Consider the following 22161-nt stretch of genomic DNA (forward strand, 5'->3'; position numbering starts at 1 on the left):
AATATATTATTATATAATTACCAAATAAAAATATTTTTCTATCGAATCAAAAATACACAAATAAAAATTTATACCAAAGTTTAACAAAAAAAAAACATAAACTCGCACACTTTTTAATAACAAAATCTCACAATAACATACATACATAAGTGTCAGCCGAAAATATTTTCAGATTTTTCTTTAAATATTTATTTTTGTGCATCTTGAGTGTTTTTGGCATGTTTCAGTTGAAAGTATGTTAGCGTAAAAATTAGACAAAAAGTAAAAAAAATATATGCTACGTGTGCTATGACACGACGTCTCTACACACAGCATAGCCTACATTTAGGAGCGTAAAAAGAAATACATAAATAGATAGAAGAGCTTTCCCGACAGCATTTTTCGAGAAATAAAATAACAATTTTTTTTTTCATTGGCATTAATGAAATTTCGAACTCGAATACTATCCGCACACGCATAGATAAATTCGCAGCTTGTCGCTTGCATTTGAAATTTTCTAGCCGCACTGAGTGGGTGTTGCATTGTGGTTGTAGTCTAGAAACGCCAGCAATGTGTTATAAATAAATTTTGACAAATTTGTTAAAACACGAAATTTAAAAAAAAAAAACGCATAGGAAAGTCTGCATGCATAAGTATGTGCATAAATTCGAAAATTAATACTGCCGTTTTTTAATTATTTGTTATTTTTGAAATGTTGCCAAAATAGGTGAAGCATAAAAAATGACGCCAATCGTATGATGCTCATATGTGTGTAGTTGTAAGTGCCAGAAAAATTTGTATTTAAAAATAACGAAAAACATAAATAAAAAACAAAAAATAAGACAATGAAGGAACAGTGTAGATAATAAACAAATACACTATTGGAAAAAACATATGTATAAATAAATAAAAAGTAAAATATAAAAAAATTGCTTGAAAAAAGTGAAATGAGAGGCAGCTGCGGACACACCCATTTCTTCAAAATAAATATATTATATAAAGTAATGTATATACTATACATATAGTGGTATTAACATAGTAAATGTGTTTTTGAGTGCACACCGCAACTTATTTACATACATATGTACATTCGTATATAAATACCTATGAATAAAATAGGCAAATCACTGTAGCTGTTTGACTTAGCCGGATGGACAGGTCTGTTTTTACTTCTTTCCCCACTCTAATTGTTTATTTTAAATATCACTTGAGCAGAAATGTCTTTGCTAAAATGTCTAGTAAACAAGTTAATATTTTTAATGTCTCTAACTGCGATGCCACGCTGCTGCTAGGCTAAGCAAAGCAGCAGCTGGAAAGTTTGATGACAGAAATAAATATTCAAAATTTGATTAGCACAAATTTACTGATATAATCTTAACGCAAATATTCGAATTATCAAAACAAAATTAGGTAAGTGTGAAGTGTCATTAATGGCAAGAAATACATATTAAAGAAAAACAAATGACAAAACAAAATAAATAGTAAAAATAAAAAAAAATTTATAAATGAAATGAAAAAAAATAATTTAAAAAAATGAAATGAAARAAAAAATTATAAAAAATAAATTAAATAAAAAAATTGAACAAATTCAAATTGATAAAATTGATATTTTTCCTAGCCAAAAGTGAAAAAAGTTCATTATTCTTACATTTTCTCTTTTTTGCCGAGTTTTATGTATGAATGTACATCTTGAATATTTCTTGTCGTCGTACGCTCGCTGCATAAAACAGCTGACTTTTTAGGCGCGATAACCTAAATGACCGCTTTCATTGTGCAAATTATACAGATAGTAGATTTTTCCGCGCTCAAGAAATACAATTAAAAATTCATTTATAAAAAAACTTGTGCCAAAAGTACAATTACAAAATTTCTATAGAAAATGTATAGTAAAAACAAACAAAGCTACAAAGTATGTATTAAACTAAACCAACAAAAAAAAAAAAAAAACGAAAGAAAACTATAAAATTTATATAATTTTATAAAAACAACGAGAATGCTTAAAAGAGGCTGCACAAAGTGAAATAAGCAACAGTCATGCTGATAGCGGCTGCTTATCGGCAAGTGACAAAAGGACTGACAAACAGTCTAACCTATCGGAAGAATACTTTTAGTGAGTGTACATATGTAAAAAGGGGAAGGGGCACAGCTGTATAGCTATGGCAGCCAATGCACGCAGCAAAGCGAAATGATAAATAACGCATTTGTTCTTGTGCGTTCATTGAATTATTTTCGTAAATGACGTGTTGACGTTTTTTACGCTTTCTTTTTGCTTGGCTTAATCGCTTTGTGGCCATTTGTAATCAATGTGGAGGAAATAAAAATAATATACATATAGTAGTAAGTCTTATCGCGCCTTGCAACTTTGTATGTGTAAATCTCACATAATTGTATTGTGCGAGCAAAAATCGCAATCCCTGTATTTAGTCTTATAAAATGACAAAAAATTATAAACTTTTAAAGTTTTATAAAACAAATTTTTTTTATAAAAAAAATTTAAAATTTCTTTAAAAAAAATTAAAAACCAAAACAAAGCAAAAACAATTAAAAGAAATAAAACAATTTAAAAAAGAAATAAAAAAATTTAAAAAATAAAACAAAAATAAAAAATGGAATAAAAAATTATATAAATGATATATAAAATATCTGTATTTGAAAAAAATAATTAATAATAAAAAAATTATAAACAATTTTTAATTTTTCTTTAAACACATTTAATAAAAAAAGTGTAAAAGTAAACTATTTTAAAAATATCTAAAATATCTGTATTTAAAAAAATCATAAAAAAATATTTTTAAAATACTCTAAAAAAATCACAAAAAAAAATTAACAACAAAAAATATTTATCTTTTTTATAAATGTTTATACAAATATTTTTTATCAAATATAACAGTAATATTTTTAAGAAAAACATTAAACAATTCCAAAAAATGTATAAAAGAATTATATAAATAAAAAAAATGTATAAAAAAATCATAAAAAATATCTATATATTTTAAATAAAAAATTGAAAGATATAAAAAGTAAATAAAAAATATTTTTCTTTTTATAAATATTTATACAAATATTTTTTATACGAAACAAATAACAATAATTAAAAAAAAATATGAAATAATTCCGAAAATATGTAATCAAAAAATTCGAAAACAGTAAAAAATATAATAAATAAGCAAATAAATGTAATGATAAGGAATTAATAAGGTTACATATACGCACGCAAAATGCGTCTTTGTTCTGCGTATTGTTTACTATTTGTGCTACATTTGCTGCTATAGCAATATCTCCATCGTAAATATATGTGTATATATTTTTGTATTTATACATATAAACATGTAATCATATGCGTATAAACTATGTAATATTGCCCACAAGGCAGCAATCAAAGTTCAGAACGATATGAGTTGCTTATTAACTCGGTCATCGACGAGTTAAATACGAATTATGTAAATAAATTCGAAATAAATATGTACATAAAACAGGAAAAATAGGTTTGAATTGCCAAGTTTCAAAAATTTTAATTTTATGACGTAGTCACGAAAAGTTTTAAAACAGCAAATTGTTTATTTAACGCTTTATACGAGCAAATTATGGCAAGCAGTGCCACATTTAAGGAAATTCAGTTTCAATTTACAAAAATATCCGGAAAAGTGCTGTTAAAAATAAAATTACCGCAAAAGCAGAAAAAATCGTTTTTTCTTTTAATTTTTGTTTTAAGTACATATATAATATACTAGTATGTATGTACATACGTAGGTGGCTATGAATTGGGACAAATCTGGCATGCTTGCTTCAATTTTTGAGAAAAAAAATTAAATATGTACAAATACATATATGTATGTATTCCTCATACATATGCATAATGGAACATATGACAGCGGAAAATACTTTTGGGAAACAATACGGAAATTATTGAAATTATGACATTACAAATTGTAACTGCATAAATTATTATCCAAGAAATTTGAAATTAAATTTAAGAAAAACAATTAAATAAAAAATTAAAAAAAAAAATTAATAAAAATAAAAAAGTCCAAATTACAAATTCTATCGAATTTACATATGTACGTCTGTAAAACCTTTAAAAAATGTAAGAAGATTCCTACAATACTACAAAGAAAATTCACGAATTTCTGCACGCCTAAAAATAGGCAACAAGTTGCATTTACTATAAATGTTTTCCAATCTATACATATATTACAAAAAGCTTAAAAACGTTTTCTAATGTCGAACAATTATTGAATTTATAAAAACTTGTGCCTTACCAGTATTGGCTATAGCTTGCGTTCTGATATCAGACTTACCTAAAAAGAGAGAAGAAAAATGTGTAAGTTACAAAATTGAACTAAAAATTAAGTAAAAAAAAATGCTTGCGGCATTTTGAAATATATGTAGTTTTTAGACTATACAATTATCAAAATAAAATTTACATACTAAAAAAAATAATCGAACTTCGAAAGTTGTTTTCTAAAAATCTTTTTGTATGATAAAAACATTACAATCCTCTATGGTATTTGAAAACATATTTTAAGACTACTTTGCAATTCTGAACATCAAGGATTTCACTTTAAAATTTTCAAAAGCAATGTTTTTTTAGATTTGCATACACATTTTTTTGTTATATTTTTTTTTTTTTTTTGTAAAAAACAATTTTTTAACTTTCAGAAGATATTTTTTATACTTAAATATTTTTTTTAAACTTTCAAAACAATAATTTTTCAAACTTTCACAAAAATATGCTTATATTATTTTCACCATATCAGATTTTAATTAGAAAAAAAAGTTAGACTCTAAAATATCCCCATTTACCTAATACAGTTTTGAACTTGCGAAATACTTTGTTCCAGGTCACGCAGGTTGCGGTCGACAACGACTTGTTGCTCGCTGTAATGCGCGTATCCGCCTCATTAGCGGTCTTCTGCTCGCTCCCAGCCGCAGCGTCGCATTTGTGCTTATAACTACTACTTTGCCTTTGCTCCTTGGAGCTATCATCACAGTTTGTTGCAGCGTCTATGACGTTGCTTGGTTTTTTGGACTCCATTGTCGCGCCGCTTTTAGCGGTTTGCTTGTCAGTCGTGAATGCAGCAGTGGCGTTCGGCGCCAATGTTGTGCGCTTCTTACGTTCCTCTTCGCGTTTGCTTTGCTTCCTTTGCGCCTTCTGTTGCTTCTGTTCCTTCTCCTTCTGTTTGCGTGCGAATTTCTCGCGCAATTTCGGACTGCCGAACTCGTCCAGATAGTACATGGTGTCCTGTAGGCCATCCTTCTTGTTAATCAATTTCGAATCAATGTACGGATCGTCGGAGATTTTCAGCAGCGGAAAATAATAATTGCCATCAGTGGCCAATACTTGTGATTCGGGATTTTTGGACTTAGTGGCTGCTTGCGGTTTACTACTACTACTACTATGGTCTCTAGTGCTACTACTACGATTATTGTTTAGATTATTATGGTTACTACTGCTAGTGGTTGGCTTATTTGTTTCATTGGCTTTGTGGTGGGACGTTGAGTAAGTAACACTGCCTACCGGCGCTGAGGCGCATTGCGGCGCATGTAGCGACGATTTGATGAGCAATTGATTCGCTGCCGGTGGTTCTTTGAGGCCGATTGCTTTCGTTGGCACGATCTTGCCAAAGGAGCCATTTAGTGTACCGACCGTTGTAGGCATGGAGGCGCTGCCTGTTTCGCCTACAACACCCGAGTTGTTGCCCGAATCGCTGTCACTTTCAACGTCTTCATCCTCATCCACGTCCAAATCATCATCTACGCCTACATCGACTTCATCATCGTCTTCGTCTACTTCGACGTCGTCATTATCCACGTCGTCTTCCTCCTCGTCGTAATCGTCTGGTATGTCTACCTCTTCGATACGGTCCTCTAAACCTTGAGTGCAGGTGCTGGCGCTACTGCGATACTTAATGCGTCGGCCACTGCCGACACTCATGCAAATGCCCGACGAGTTCTCCGACTCGCCGCCATCCTCCGAATATTTGGACAGCGACAGGCCAGATGAATTGCCGCCCAGCGACTCACTGCTGGACGACGAACACTGCATGGACTTGAGTTGTTGCCGCGAACCGGCAGTCGAATCCGCGTCGCCATCAGCGGCCAATGTGCCGCCACTACCGCCATCGACAACGGCATCGATGCCACTATCCTGCGACAGCAATTGTTTATTGGTGGGCTGCTTCAGCTTCTGGAGCTGCCATTTGACATTCGTGCCGTGCAGACATAGCGAATTGCAGCGCGTATCCAATGAACAGTTGGCGGCAAGGTTTTTTCTAGTCAACGCCACAGAGTTGCTGTTGGAAGAGTTAGCACCAACAACAACGACGCCACTGTCGGCCGAACCGGTGGATAGCTGGCTGGTGAAGCGCTCAAGCAAGGGTATGGTAATCGGCTTGCTGCTGCTGTTGGCGGAGCTGCTGTGGCTGATAAGGGGGGCGCTGGCCGGTGCTGTTGTTGCCATCAGGGTTGAAATATTGGTCTTAGGGTAATTTCTTTGTTAGTCTTTGCGGTCTTTAACGTTATCTGTATGCACTATAACTTTGCCACTACAACGCGCTGACTGGCGACTTAATTATGTGTTGCCTTTGCTGTTCGCACTTTTTACAATTTGCAGTTGTTTTTTATTTGTCTTTCTTTCGAAATGCCACTAATTGGCTTAACAATCTCAGTGAATGAAAAAAAACACACTTTAGAAGGCACTGTAGTTAAATGTAATTTTTTTTCGCACTGAAAGTTATTCACGCTGACACTGAGGACGCATGCACTGGGTCCTTGAATATTGGTTTTTGCACAATGAGCACAAATTTATACGAAACACTTGTGGCGCTTTTCTTTTAAGGAAACTTTCTGTTTCTAAACAGTCACATTGCACTTGTTTACTGAAATTAACGGTAAAAACACATTACTGGTGTGTTGGGAAATTTCGCAAACATTTAGCAAAAACTTTCGTATGAATTTTGAGTTTCCGAAATCGATATGTTTTCAATATTATATTTCTATGTTTCGTTTCGAATTTGAAATTTTCAATAAAAATGTTTGTTTTTCTTTATTTTGTCGAGTTTTTTGCACGTATTGCAGACCAAACCCGTTGACGTGTTGTTGTATTTCTAAATTTTTCGCTTTTACTTATTGTTGTTGCAGTGAGCGCGTGTGTTATATTATCGGCTATTGGAATCATTAATAGCCTCTTCTTACTGTGACTGTCAAACGCCGACTGACTTACTAACTACAACATGTTGCCGCTCATATTGCCACGAATATGCTGAATTTAAAAATTACAAAAAAAAATACCTTCTCGTACACATACGAATACGACTACACACGCGCGCGAACACACGAAAGTGAGTGCGAATGCGAACATGAAACACATACCAGCGCACACAATGGACGATGGCAGCTAACATTTTCAGCGCGCTCACGCACACTTTTACATGTACATACATACACATAAATACACTCGTGTGCAAAGTCCGTATGTGCGTCCATGGCGTATGTGTATCATGGATGTTATCTATTTTCCAAATGTCCACCCGCTGTCAGCCAACCACCCACCCACTGCTTAAGCGGCGGCGGAAAATAGAAAAGCGAAAGTTGAATATCCACTCAGCGCGCACACACGCAGCGCTGAATGTGCGAAACGTACATCGGGTAGGCACGAACGCCGCATCAGCCGAAAAAGAAACACGAAGTCGCCAAGCAGTGGCTATCGTAAGCGACTATGGCCAAGTAGAGCGCATAACGGAGCGGATGTGTGTGTGTGTGTGTGTGCGAGTGTATGAAAAAGCCGAAGTACATAATTGCTCCGACAGGTAATACAACACACGAAGGCACCCAGCGAAGCCAACACGGCGGTGTGGTGGAAAAAAAAATCTCACATACACATACATATGTACATATGCACGTGTGTATATTTATGTACATTTGTTGCTTAGTATATTACGTTGAATGGAATTAGTGGAAATTAATGGCAAACAAGAAGTAAACGGGGGAAAAATAATTAGCACCAACGCATGGAATGTGTGTTAGCGCTGCAAGCTAGTGCTGGAGCTTACTCAATGTGTGATTGTGTGTGTTAAAAATCCATTTGCAATTCTTGCAATGGCGACGCGTACTTAGCAGCGAAGACAAAAATAAAAAAGCAGCGCTGATAAGTCACCGTGAGCTGTGGCTCAACCGCAAAACGTTGATAAGCCAGGAAGGGCTTTTACATTTATTTATAAGTATGTAAATATGTTGGCCGTACACACATATGTATACATACAAAGGTACATGTGAGTTTCACGAGTCCAAGTCATGTTATCAAGGGCTTACATGAAGCATTTAAAAATTAGTACTTAAAACGCAAATTATTGGTAATTAGGAGCTATAATGAAGCGCAAAACAAAAAATAAAAATAAATTAAAACAAAAACATAACAAAAAAACATTGAAATATCAAATAAATATTTAAAAGTTTTAAATATCTGTATTACTAATTAAAGTGGTGGGGCTTAATCTTGAAGTACAAATGTATATATGATTGCAACACTTCAGCAATAGAAATTTAAACTGATTCTTTATATATTTTACTTTTATTTTGGCCTCGTATGCCAAGTGGGCGTAAATTTCACAAGAATACATAATATACATATATATAATATTCTAATATGATACATATGTACATATGTACACATATATGTATCTATGCCATACAGAAAATTTAAATTAACATTTTTTGTTTACTCAAATTTCGTAATAATTGAAGTCATGCAAGTGCCCACTTCAAATTTAAAAACAAATAAACTTGTTTACAGATATGTCATCAGTGGTGAGCGATCAAACTCAAAGCTGATATCGATAACTAATCTGCACACTTCATACGGTATACACATTAAGTACCAGCAGCGCAAGAACTTGTGAAATTGCTTTAATACAGGCTACTTTAAATGACATTTGCAAATATTGCAGAAATCGTCAAAAAACTGCCGAAAACTGGTATAAATCATTTCAAGTGACTGATTGGCACACAGTGAAAATATGCTGAAGGATTATAACTAGATTGATCAAGCGTTTGTCAGTAAACAAAGTAAGGCGAGAAGAAATTGCCAAACAAAAGTATAAAAAAACATAAAAAATCGCTTCACAACGCAGCAAGTTAAAGTAACATTTTTGGTGAAAAATAAACGATAACTTGTGCACATAATTGGTGAAGTTAGCGAGTGCATTAATGGAATGTGAAATTAGATACCCGACAACACAAAATTTTATAAAAAAAAAAATTGTGTAAATGCTTAAAGAAAGTGGCTTGTGGACAGACTATTTGAATGGAAATTGAGGTATTTTTGTATCGTCCACTCTGGCTAAACTTCGGCTGCAAGAACACTTCAATATACAAACTAGCAAATACAGCTAGTCCTATGTGTGCACTCGAGCAGACATTAAAAATCCTTTTTTCACTAACACTCGACTTATGACCTCATTCTAAGTGGCCAGCTTTTTTCGGACACACCTGCGCCAGTTGGCTTGCAAAGTAACAGGTGCGGATGTACTTTCTATAGCTACTGCCGTTGTTGTTATATAGCTTGTTGGCCAACACAGCCCGTGGCGCTTATTGACGCATGGCAGCACAAACATTTTCCTAGTAGTCTGGGTGCTACTCACACCCGCAAATGTAGCAAGAAAAGCAAGGAAATTGATTTTTTCCTTCTTCAATTACTGAATTACTGCCACGTGCATTTGAGTTGACCTATTCAAAATGTATATTTAAACAAGGAATGAAAAGGGGAGTTCAAGAAAATGTTCGTATTAAAGATTTAAAATTCGTTTGATTTTGCAGCTGCAGGTAAGAAGAATTGAGAAAAAACAGTTAAGTTGAAAAATGTGGCAAAGAACACTTTAAAAGCTAAAGGAATAAGTAATTGCTAAACAAAGTAACTTGACGTGTGAAATAAATTGACAGTGCGTGCTCAAGTTAAGTTCTTCAAAATGAAGTTGCAGTGTGTATCACAGTTTATATTATTACAAGTAATGACAGTTCAATTCAAATAAGTTAAATATTAATCATGTGAGCAAATTAATCAGTTAAATTTGTCAATTCGTTAATAATTAATTGATCATTAATTAATTACTTCGAAAATTCATGTAATGAAACTAGCAAAGAATAACACAATTGAAAATTGTATAGCAGAGAAAATTCTAATGCGTCAAAGCTTTGATCCTGAAACTATTTTTGTAGTTTCTTAAAAAATATATTCAAACGCGTGTTTTTGTCCTTTACATTTAATTGCACGCTACTTTGCGTGTTGCATGCGCTAGCGTGGAAAATAAGGACTTAAATGCGTATGAACGGATTCGATATGAATAATGCAGTGTACAATTACGTCTGTATTAGAAAGAACTTTAATGTGGAGAAGAAATGATAATTTTAGCGACTATGGCGTGCAATAAGTATATAATAGAAGAAAGTTCTTTCAGCAAGTGCTGGAAAAATAACCGAAGTATAGTTAAAGCTTGTGAAAGCTCGAAGATATTTAATAAAAGCCTCATAATATTTGAATAATAGCTTAAATATTTACTTTCAAAGCTTGTGAAAGCTCTAAAGGGCGTGCCAAAGCTCTTTAGTGAAAGCCTTAGAATATTGGAATAATACCATAAACGTTACAAAAGTTCAATGATAACATGAAAAAAGTTGTAAAATAGCAGACATGCAAAAATCAATCAGAAACACGGGGTAAATAACTGATCAGCGCTTTTAATTCCGAGCATATCTTTACTGCGTAGAAAAATGTATTAATAAGCAGATCGAAATTGTTACTACAAAGGAGTTCATATTTTTTTAACAAATTCACGCTCGAGTGCAGCTGTAAGAAGTATTCCACTGCACCTATAAAACGTATGTTAAGTACTTCTTCACATTTTCTGATGTTTAATTCACATTGTAACGTGTTAATGTGTTTAAACTTATATGATTGATTTGATGGACAAAATGGCATCTAATAATAGAACACGCTAATTACCAAAGTGAATTAATCAATGGGATCAGCTATTTTTAAGTTGGCTCTTATCAGCAATTAATTAACACACGCGCATAAAATCGTGAAATTACGTAAAACATTTTTGTATAAAAAAATTAAATGCAAAAATTATATAGAAAATAAAAAAATATTAAGACCAACAAGTTTAACACGTATTTGGTATCTTTTGACCTTACATTTTTGCGTATAAAATATTGCAGTCGAAAAATTCGGCGATACATTCCTTTCATCGAAGCACAATTCGCATTAAAGGAATTATTTGCGATTGCATTTATTGGATACTATTATATTTGACAACCAAAATTGAAAAAATTAAAGCAAAAATAACAAAAAAATAAATTAATTAAAAAAAAATAAATAAATAAGATCAAGAAAAAATTAGAATTTAAATATATAAAGAATTAGTGTAAGTATGCGCGCCAGAATTTCAAGTCTAAGTGCGTGCAATGCTTCTTTGCAATGGTTCAACCACTTTCAATTGGGTCTAGGACATCTGCATAGCTTATGCTAACTATTGACATTCCACTATTGTATATTGAGTATGTAGTGAAAATAGAAATAGAAAAGCTAAAATAAATTGTAAACATGAGAAATTTCACTTTCTATGCTGCACTTGACGAAGGTGAAGCTGCGTGCAGCAAATATTGTGTAAGAAAACTTGCGACCGCATGCGTAGAAATGGCAACCTTCCGACTAATTGAATTTATATTTTTGGCAAGACTCAAAACTAACCACACTAACCGAAAGCACAATGACACTGACGTAAGTGGCTGACAGCGGAAGCGGGCAACGGGTGACAGACGCCATAACAGAATTGCGGCAAGCTTTTACGCAAAATTTTACTTATTTTTACTATTTGTTTTGCTGCTTTTTTTGTTCTTATAACAAAATGAAAGTGAACGCGAATAAATGCAAATATAATTTTGCAAATATTTGCTGAGTTGCGACACGTTAAAATTGAAAGCAAATAAGTTTTGCATGTTTTTCTATAAACTTTGCTGTTGTTTTTATTATTTATATTACTCTCGAATGGCACAACTAATCAATTTGTGTACATAAACAAATCAATAGAATGATTAATTACATTTGTGTGCTCTTCATATTCTCCCTCTTCAGCTGATAGGCAGCGCTAAGCGCAACGTTCCAATTGGCACGTCAAAACTTTAACGTGTTCATCATACGCCACGTTGACCGAACAGCAGCTATGGTATGGAAATATACAGTGCGCGAAGTTTCGTGTCAAAAGTCAATACCGCGTTGTAACGAAACGAACACAGAGAGTTAAAGCCGTTGTTGGGCTACTTAAAACCGTAGTGTGAAAAATGTATGGCAGAAAAATAACAACAACAAAAATTCATAAAAATTTAAGTGCGCAACATGCACGACTTGTGGTGGAAAAAGTGTCCTTCGTACCACCTGTGGGGAGTTCAAAAAACGATTTATGATGTTGAATAGTTTAGAAACACCAACTATTAAAAATTAATACTCGAATAAAAGTGGACGACGAATTTGTGCAAGGCGCGCAGAAAAAAACTATTACATTAAGCAATTTAATAAAAGGCTGCAAAAGGCATTGACCTTAACTGATTTATCTCTGCCTGCTCAGTTCAAATATCGTGTAGCCTCTATTCTTTTATTTACATCTGCGCAATTTAACTAATTTATGTAATTGACAGCACGTCCATCCATGCTCAAGCTGCGCCTTTCAAATTCGGTTGCCTTCTAAATGAATGCTTAGGCATTTTCATTTAGTATTCATTACTTTGCTTGCATATACATAGCGTTTCTACTGCCGCCTGCCTGTATTGTTCTTGCGTGCTTATTATTTTTAACAGAAAAGAAATCGATAAACATGCTTGACGCATTCGAAGTGAAGCAGAAAATGCTATTAAGTGTAGCAGTGAAGAAAAAACGGTAACCAAGACAGCAGCGTTGACAGTGAAAAGTAACCGCTGACAAGGCACACAGTGTAAGCGAAATGTGTGAAGCAAAAAAATCAAAAGCTTAATGTTTAAGCTCGAAAAAAGCACTCGATAAAGCTTTCATAGCAAATTTATTTTTTTTTATAATCATTTCTAAAGTATGATAATATTAAGGCTAGAAAATATTTAAATAACAGCTTTATGAAAGCTTTAGAACTTCAGAAAAAGCTTTAAAAAAATATAGCTTTCAACATAAATGATCAGAAATGTTTTCCGTAACACTTCAAAAACTCCAGAAACAGCTTTTAAAACGTAAAGATTTCAGCGTGTGTGTGAGTGTGAAAAAATAGTTTTGCTTCATTTTCCAGCACCAAAAAAGTTTAAATTTATCAGAAAAGTTTTGAGGTCAAATTTAGAATTTCACAAAAAGATTTTAAAACGTAGAGCTTTCAGCAAAATATTTCCTTGAAATGTTATCGATTGCACAAAAAAATCTATCGAGCATTCAAAAAGTATTTTAATGCTATACAAAAATTTATTTTAAAAAATATTTTTTTTTCTAAACAAGTGGAAACGTATTGGAAAGTTTTCGGTCACAAAAAAAAGCTTTTAATCAGACTTTTAACAGCCTACTTGTATTACAGATATAAAAATTGAGAAATCTTTGAGAAGGAATGGCAATAATTTTAGGTATTTCTTTGTTCAAATGTTCAGCAAGCACAGCTACTGTACGATGACGGAGACATGTCAAAGAAAATGTGTGTTTGCAAGCATACAGCATATAAAGACGCCCATTAAAACGGAAAAGTAAATTTGTAAACATATATTTACTTACTACAAATACTTAAAGAAAGAAACAAAGGATTCAATTTACATTATGGAAAGGATCAACAAAGGTGACAGGTTGAAAGTTGACACTGCTGGCGGCGCTGATGGAAAAGTCGCGAAGATTATGCACACACACACGAGCAAAAGACAAGTTGCTTCCGCTTTCGTGGGAGATAATAATAATAATAATAACGTAAATATACAAAGATCACAATTGCTGTTGCAAGCACAACAAAGAAGACGACAAGATTGAACGATATCATGTGCAGAAAAATCAACGTGGTAGGTGCAAAAGTCAGCGGCTTCTTGACGGCTGATACTGAGATTAGCACATTGTTGTTGTGGTTTGAGTTTGGCGACAGAGATCAGACGAAAAGAAAACACACTTGGGAACCAATAGATGAGCAAATGTGCAAATCATGCTAAAAACACTCGCCATTTTGTGGCTAGCGAGCAGATAAATACTGCCGCGCTGATTGTGAAAAGAAGGGCGTATGCAAATAACCAGTTCACAACTATTAACTAACTGGATGAGATCATGCGACCAAAGCAGAGCATACACAATGCAGATTGCAATACGTTTAATATGCAAAAATAGTAATGTAAAATTTTCAGCAAGTATTGCGGTAAATAAAATGTGGTTACATGAATTACTAAATAAAAGCAAAATGTGGTGTAAAGCTTTTAATGCGATTACTGGGAAAGAACAAAGAAAGGAAAAAATATCAACAAAAACAAAAAAAAAAAACGCTAACTTTGGTTTTACCGAAACTCTCCGCATATAAAAAATGTACATACAAGAGCTTGCGTTTAAGCGGTCAGTTTGTATGGCAGCTACATATATGCTATAGTGGACCGATCAGAACAATTTCTTCGGAGATTAAAGCGTTAGCTCGGAAAATAATATAATATTTCCATTTCGTAACACGTAAAGTAAAAAAAAAAAAAAAATAAAACATTTTCTCCTTTAGGTTAGTAGAGATTTGAACTTTTAAGTTTAATAGTTTAATATTAATTTAATGTCAACTCCACCCTTCTAAACGCTTGAGAATTGAGTCAAGGGCGTTCAAATGCAATCACTCAAGCGGGCAGCGTCTAAAGCTGATAAGCGAATTGTAAGTAATTAACTTGCCAACAGCTGTCCACATACTACTACACTAATTACAACAGGCGAGCGGCAAGCAGTTCGCAGTAAATGTTAGTGCCGCTACTGGAGTTTCTAACAGCCGCACACCACGAGAGTAATCAAGCATTCACGCGTAAAATAGACATGCCTGTGTCTGTTTTTCTAACGTGTTGGCAAATAATGCACTTGAAACTTGCTATTATCATTTTTATTACGATTTTACAACTAGTCACACATTAATACACCGGCACCCATTATACACTGGCGGCACACGCTTTAAGTAAGCGTGCCCGTGGCTTTTGTCGGTAGCAGTCGTTTATGATACGGAATGTTAAACAACCTAATATAATTTGTTTACAAAATACAAGCAGTCTTACATATATTGAATTGTTCTTGGAAAGTATTTCCCACCTACGCTTTGACCTATGCAATTTTACATTTTCTTCCAGTATTTTCCAGCTTTGCGTTATTCTTCACGAATGGGGCTGCGAGCTTGTACTACATTTTCTTTGATCTTTACTTCAATTTTGCCTAATCTAAACAAGCAGCTAAGTGCTCATATCGTCATCAATACGCTTGAGTTACTTTAATGACGTTGCCATTTACTTATATAGCGCGCACATACATACATATGTACATATACTGTATAATAAAATTTAATATATTCGCAATGTAATAGCGAAAATAAAAATATAGCAGATGTCGAGCACAATAATTTTCTACGCAATTGACTTTTTTTTTTTTTAAAGTAACACGTACATACGTCCAACGTGTAACAGGAAGTCGCATTTTCGATTTTTGGCCTTACTTTTTGCGTTTTTGCTCGGATTTCACACTCAAAAAATGTAAATTTAAGAGTAAGCGTGGAAAAAAGCAAAACCAACATTCTTAGGCAAAACATTCGAATTGAAGTAAATAAGAATAGGAGAAGATACTATACATATTTACTAGCTGTTGACTACACTACTGTTAAGTACATTACGTAGCCCATCAAAAAATTCAATATTTTTTAAAGACACACACATTTAAGTGCATTATTAAGTTCATTTTATGAAAAATGAAAATATACAAAGTTGCAGTAACACACTGGCAATAATATAATATCGAAAATCGATAACATATATGTACATAGCCTAGGCAAAATTGCATTTCATACATATATTTTTTCTTTCTTGGAAGTTTAACGTTTTTGATAAACAACGCAGTGCAACTGACATAATACCACAAATTTGACGTAGCAGAAATTCGAATGAAGTCACCCGAACATATAAATTATTTAATACCCGCATGCGTCAAATGTTTCACATATGCATTTATTGCAATAAAAAACAGTGAATTAAATGTAAAGCACTCACTTAGTCATCAACTAAATGCATACAATAATTTTTGTGGCTTTAGTAGCGGCCTTAAAAAGCCGGTTGAAAACGTAAAGTGGGGATTTTTGTACGAAAGTAACAACGGAATTTGTGTGAAAGGTCAATGTAAATTAAATTTCTTATACTATGCATTATCTCTCTTTTATTATTTCTATTTTGCTTTAAAAACTAGTTTCTGAAAACAACTACATAGTGACTCATTACAACTTAAAGTCAAAGACGCAGTGAAGCGCAAAATCGCAGAAATGTCAAGCAAACAAATCGACCGCTGTTCAGCTGGCATTGAAGAAAGAGCTAATAAATAAAAATGGAACGAATTGTAAGCCAAAGCACTAAAAATGTAAACAGAAAAAGCGAAAAAACATGCTTAAAAAAATGAACTACGCAGTAAAAATTTGCCAATGGACTTAGAAGTAGTCAAAAATGTTATTTGATGATGATGTAGAAAAAATAAAGTGATAATTTTGGTTTTATATTTTTTTAGAATAAATTTTCAATGGCAATATGGTGTGAAAATATAAGAGTTATCGATTGAACGCACAATATATGAATATTGACAGTTTATTTTCTTCTTTAATTCTATCGTTGCTCAAATATTTATTAAATGCTATTTAACGAGAATATGTTCTAAGATCGTTCAAATTAATTTCTAGAAAACGAGCGGAATGAACGCCATCGACATTTTAGAAATCAAAGAAGAAGAAAAAACCAAATCTATGTTCACTTTGGCTGACGTAAGTTTGAGTTTGAATGTTATTAGCTTGCTTTGCAGCGCATTCTTGGAATCCTCATTTATGTAGTAAAACAAACTTTTGTGGCGTATTTCAACACAAGCGCACATTAATTAGACGTTATGACTAATTGATAAACTTTGGAATTTTACGGAAATATTAAAGCTGTGTTAAAGCGTGCAAAAGCGATTGTTTAATGCTGTGATATTGTGTATGAATGAAGCGGTGAACGTAAGGAACTCAACGTCAAATTACCGCAGCAGACAAATATATTTGACTTAATGACTGCTTGCCAAGGCATGTCGTCAACACATTCATCCAAACAAATGAATTGGGCGAATCGCGATCAATAAAGAAACCACAAACTTAATTAGAAGGAGTAAAAAACCCAAAACAAAATATATATGTATAAGTATAATCAGCGTAGTAAACAATTGCACATGCGTCGAAGTTTAAGAGTATGTGTATAAATGTACGTACGCCTTTCCGTTATTGGCAATTAGCGCACTCGCATGAAATAGTTTTCAAATATTGCATCATGCAAAAGAGCCATTGACTCTGGACGCGTTTGGGCCGCTCGCAGGCAATACAATTAACCCCTGCTCAACGACGCGCGTATGCGTAAATTGAATGCTAAATCTCTCATGATTTTTATAATTGTTAATAATTTAAAGCGCAGCCTATTAGGCACATCGCTGCCCAGCCGCCATGCCAGCGCATTAATTGATTGATTTTCCATGAAAATATATGTGAGGAATTGCTGGGAAGCATTTGGCCGGTGAAGGGTAAACAATTTCGCGCCAACAGCAACACAGACATTGGAAATAATAAACAAAAAATGAGCTTGCAAGGCAAATAGTTGCAATATAAATGCGATTGGTTATTTCGCGTGAATGGCGACGCTTTCAAGCCCAAGTGCAAAAATGCAAACAAACGAAAATATTTATTTGCCAGGAAAGTTTTCAAATCAGAATGAATATCTTAATAATTCTCGATTTACATTATGACAACATTGAAAAAGTCAAAAATTATCGATAAAAGCAAAGAGCTGAACATAATTTAAAATCCACTACAGTAGTGAGACGTCACAAATCACGGCTGTCTGAGAAGTTGCACAAATGAAAGTAAACAAACCATGTGCTAGCTCGCTTTTTTTGCCGAGTTCTACTTTTTTTTTGGCAAATTCTACTTAAGCAACTCTGTTGAGAGAATTTTATATTCGAAGCGCTCGGGCTAACGTGTGAACTGAAAGGTGCTTGAGTTCAAGCAAAGGTGGCGAAAATTTAATTGCAAACCCGAAATAAATGTATTGACGCTTGCTGGTAGCACATCAAGACACGACGGCACATAAAAGTGAAATTCAGCAGCAACGGCTCACTTATAATGCAAAAAATATATTTTAAAATAAATATAAAAGCATATAACTTATATGACTTTCGAGCTGTAAAGCGGGCGAGAAACGCGAAAATAAATTGTAGAAACCAGAATTATTGAGACACCATTGCAATAACACACTTTAAACGTACCAAACTTATTAAACACCACGTAGTGAAGAGCGCAATGGTGCGCTCCAAAACTAGTCTTGTTGTTGGCCAGACAAAACCTTTTTAGGTCGGAAAATGTGGAGTCGCATTTAACTAACCATTTGTGTGATTTCAATAAAGGTCGCGGGATGCTGAACTGGTATGTTGGAAAGTTGAAAGTGGTTTAAACACGCAACCGATTTTTTAATGAAGCAAGTAGTAAAGTGTAATTACAATTGACTTTTGGGCAGCAATTATGATGCTTGGCAAAATAAATGCGCAAAGGTGTTGAAAAGTTTTAATGAGTTCAACGCATTAAAATATAAACCGAAAAACAAACAGTAAGCTGAGCAAAGTGAAGAATTTATACCGAAAGTCGATTACTATCGTTTGAGTTGTTGATTCAATTATTGATTAGAGGTTGTTCACACGTTGTCTTTGCTGCTTTATGACTACTAAAGTACAAGAGAAAAAGTTAAGAGTGGTTAAATATACTTATGGGTTGTTTCGGCTACAAAGTTTTTTTTGCACATTATTTTTATTTTAGCCCGCGGCAAATTCTTTTTGATTGGATTTCAAGAAATTAGCAAGTTTACAAGAAAAGATGAAGCAAGTTAGAAATAGATGTTTACTCGTGCGAATTTAATGATTTAAAATAACAAATTATAATTATAAAACTGCATATGTATGTATATCGGTGAATGGCAAGTAGTTTTTGGGTGTAAGTGTCATTGACCCTAAAAGAAGAATAATGCAGAAAAGAGATAATATTTAGCAATCGATGACGCATGTGGGCAAAACTTTTACTGTAATCATTTTAAAAACAACTGAATTTTTTATTTTGAACCAAATATTAATTTCTCGATTTTGTGTGCAAACAACAATTATTAACTGTTTTTGAAAGAGCTGCTTAATTATTATCGCATATTTTCCCACACAAACAGCAGCATGCGTATGCTATACATTTTTATGAGCATATAGTAAAATTTAGCATGGCCCACGCGTGACTCATTTCACATCGAAACAGTGGCATTACGCGCATTTTGTTATTTTCTGAAGAATTATCTCGAGTATAGACTTAACACGCATAAGCGAAATTAGAAGAAATGAAGTTGGCATATACAAATGTATTTTGGTATGAGCGTAAAAATATGACGTACTGCAGCCAAAAATGCCACCCACGTTGACGCAACCTTAACGCAAGGCTTTATTGCCAATATTTCCGGTTGCTACTAGCGTTAAAAAATAGGCAATAATGAATTGAACGTGTTTAATTGATTAGGCTAATAAAAAAGACATTAGCAATATAATGTAGAAATTGAAAGGAAAGTTGCCGCAAATTGCAGTTATAGGCGAATATCACATACATACATACATCTATGCAACCCCTACCTTCCTTTCTTTTTTCAAGACTAATATACCAGCGATTTCAACTATATTTATAGACTAAAATAGACAATGTACAGAATTATAATTTGTTACAGACGGCACGTGTGGCCAGTTATATAAACATGCATTTATACGCATTACTTTTTTTCGTATCACTAGAATAGAAATATGTACTGCCTGTAAAAACATTTATGGATTTAGAATATACGAGAATAAATTCTAAATAACGTGTCATGTAAATACTTTAAAACTATTTAAATATCTAAAATAATTAATTTTATTTGCAGTTCATCCAGTGCAAATATTTATTATTCTGGCTTGTGTGAAGACGCCTGTTGTGACCATAAACCAATACTTATCATAATTGCGGAGTATTTTAACGGGGGAAAAGTAATTTAAAGGGATGAACCGCTGGAATGTGTTAACTGGCACTAGATTTCAATGTAGAAAATATATAAATAAAACAAACCAAAACAAATGTTTAGAACTCAGCTGGCAGTGAGAGTGGTAAAAGGAGTATCGATAACATCAAGAGTCGATTATTGAAAGACTGTTTAAATTAATAAATTTTTGAACTTATAAAATTAAAAAGCAAAGTAATTAAATAAATATTTAGAAAAATAAAATAAGAGAAAAAAATAATAATTAAAAAAATTAATATAATAATTAAATTAAAAATTATATCGAAACAATAGCAATAAATATTCTGCAAACATATATATTATCTACATTATCTATTTGTATTCGCCTGCCGGCTTTTCACTTTTGGATAATTGAATTTTAAATAAGAGTATAACTCAGCACAAAAATATGTTTGCGAACCACACCTAGTACGTACAAGAAATGAGTAATAACTAAATAATTTGCATGGCATTTGACGTCAGTATTGAAATTTATCAAACATTTGCTATAAAAAATTTTTAAAAATTAGTCACTTTTTTGTGTAATTTTAATTAAATGTTGTGCCAGTTAAAAACGAAAGCAAATATTTTAACTATGTTTCTGTGTAAATTATATTATACTATATGTGCTACATATTTATGATAATATACCTATATATCTTATTTTACTATTTATTTATTTTTTTTGTTTGCTTTATTTATGACGTAAGGAGCGCGCATACGTAGAACATTGACGTAGGCATGCAAGGACAGTGCGATTTTCTGAATGAAGTGCTATGCTATAAGTAAGCAAATATAAAAATAAAAAAAATAAAATGTCAATGTATGGGTGCACGGTCAAATAACGCACGTTTGTGTGAAGATAACCATTATCGGTAATCCAAAAAAAAATTACATTCACACATACAAAAGTAAAAGCAGGCGTTTTCACTCATTTGCGGTATCACTATGTAAATATAGCTCACGAATCGGGCAGATAAGTGCTGCCACCGCAAATCACGTTCGAAAAATAATCAGCATAAATAAGCATTTAGTAGAGACGTATTGATAAGCAAGCAAAATAAATTATTGAAAAAGATTATTGAAATATAATTTTTGGTAATATTTTTTATTAGTACGATGTTTTCGATGTTCCTCTATGAGGTCGCCTGTTTTGTATAAACATATAGAAATACACAGTGGCAGCTCAAGAATATTACAATACACGTTCTCGCAATAAAGCGTCGAAGTGTCAGATAAGGTAGGACTGATAGAATATGTCGTAAGCTGATACAAATTAGATAATTTTTGATGTGAAATACTAAGTACATAATAAGAAAAAAAAGAAGTGATAAAAATATGCGGGTAATTAATGCAATATCGGGAGCTATGTAAAGTGCGTATTAAACGCAAAAATCGAGACGATCAAAGGCTAAAAACATGTTCGTTATTGTGAAATGCACATTTTGTTGAACTGATAGCAGTGAATCGTGGCTTATGTGTTTAAATAACCAGCGGAATTTTCCAACAAAATATTAGAATAAGTGTAATGAACTAGGTAAACAAGTATTTTTCCAGCGCAGTAGTCTATTAAAAGCGATAAGAAGCTATGTACGTATCTCTAGGCGCTGGAGACACAGCATTTCAAAACTGCAGCAATTTACTAACAACGAGTTACTAAATCTTTCAGTAAACTAGTAAACACTTGATTTCACAGCTAAATAAATATTGTTGCAGATATGAAGTAACATTGAAAGTGGAGAGTTATCGACAGCAAGTAGGAGTTTGTTTACATGGCGTTCAGATTACCAAATATGTGCTCCTCAAAGAGTTTTAAGTTATTAGTTAAACAAGTTTTATAAATATTCATAATTTTGGAACAATTGTCCAAAAAAA

General features: G+C 33.0%; 1 protein-coding gene across 6 annotated transcripts in view; it reads right to left on the reverse strand.

Moving 5' to 3' along the window:
* Window positions 1-22161, reverse strand: part of LOC108966017 (CTD kinase subunit alpha) — a 57262-nt gene that overhangs the window by 21440 nt on the left and 13661 nt on the right. For 4 of the 6 annotated variants that reach the window (XM_018928715.1, XM_018928719.1, XM_018928718.1 and 1 more), the window contains exons 1-2: window positions 4783-7199; window positions 4239-4277 (exon numbers count right to left, since the gene is read on the reverse strand). In XM_018928715.1, coding sequence (XP_018784260.1) covers window positions 4239-4277; window positions 4783-6439 — 1696 coding nt within the window. In that variant the 5' untranslated portion in view covers window positions 6440-7199. Of the gene's footprint in view, window positions 1-4238; window positions 4278-4782; window positions 7200-22161 lie in introns of those variants that run through there. The other 2 variants (XM_018928717.1, XM_018928720.1) reach the window with 2 other exon arrangements.

This window comes from Bactrocera latifrons, unplaced genomic scaffold (genome assembly GCF_001853355.1).
Source record: "Bactrocera latifrons isolate USDA-ARS-PBARC rearing strain unplaced genomic scaffold, ASM185335v1 scaffold_154, whole genome shotgun sequence".
NCBI classification, from domain to species: Eukaryota; Metazoa; Arthropoda; class Insecta; order Diptera; family Tephritidae; genus Bactrocera; species Bactrocera latifrons.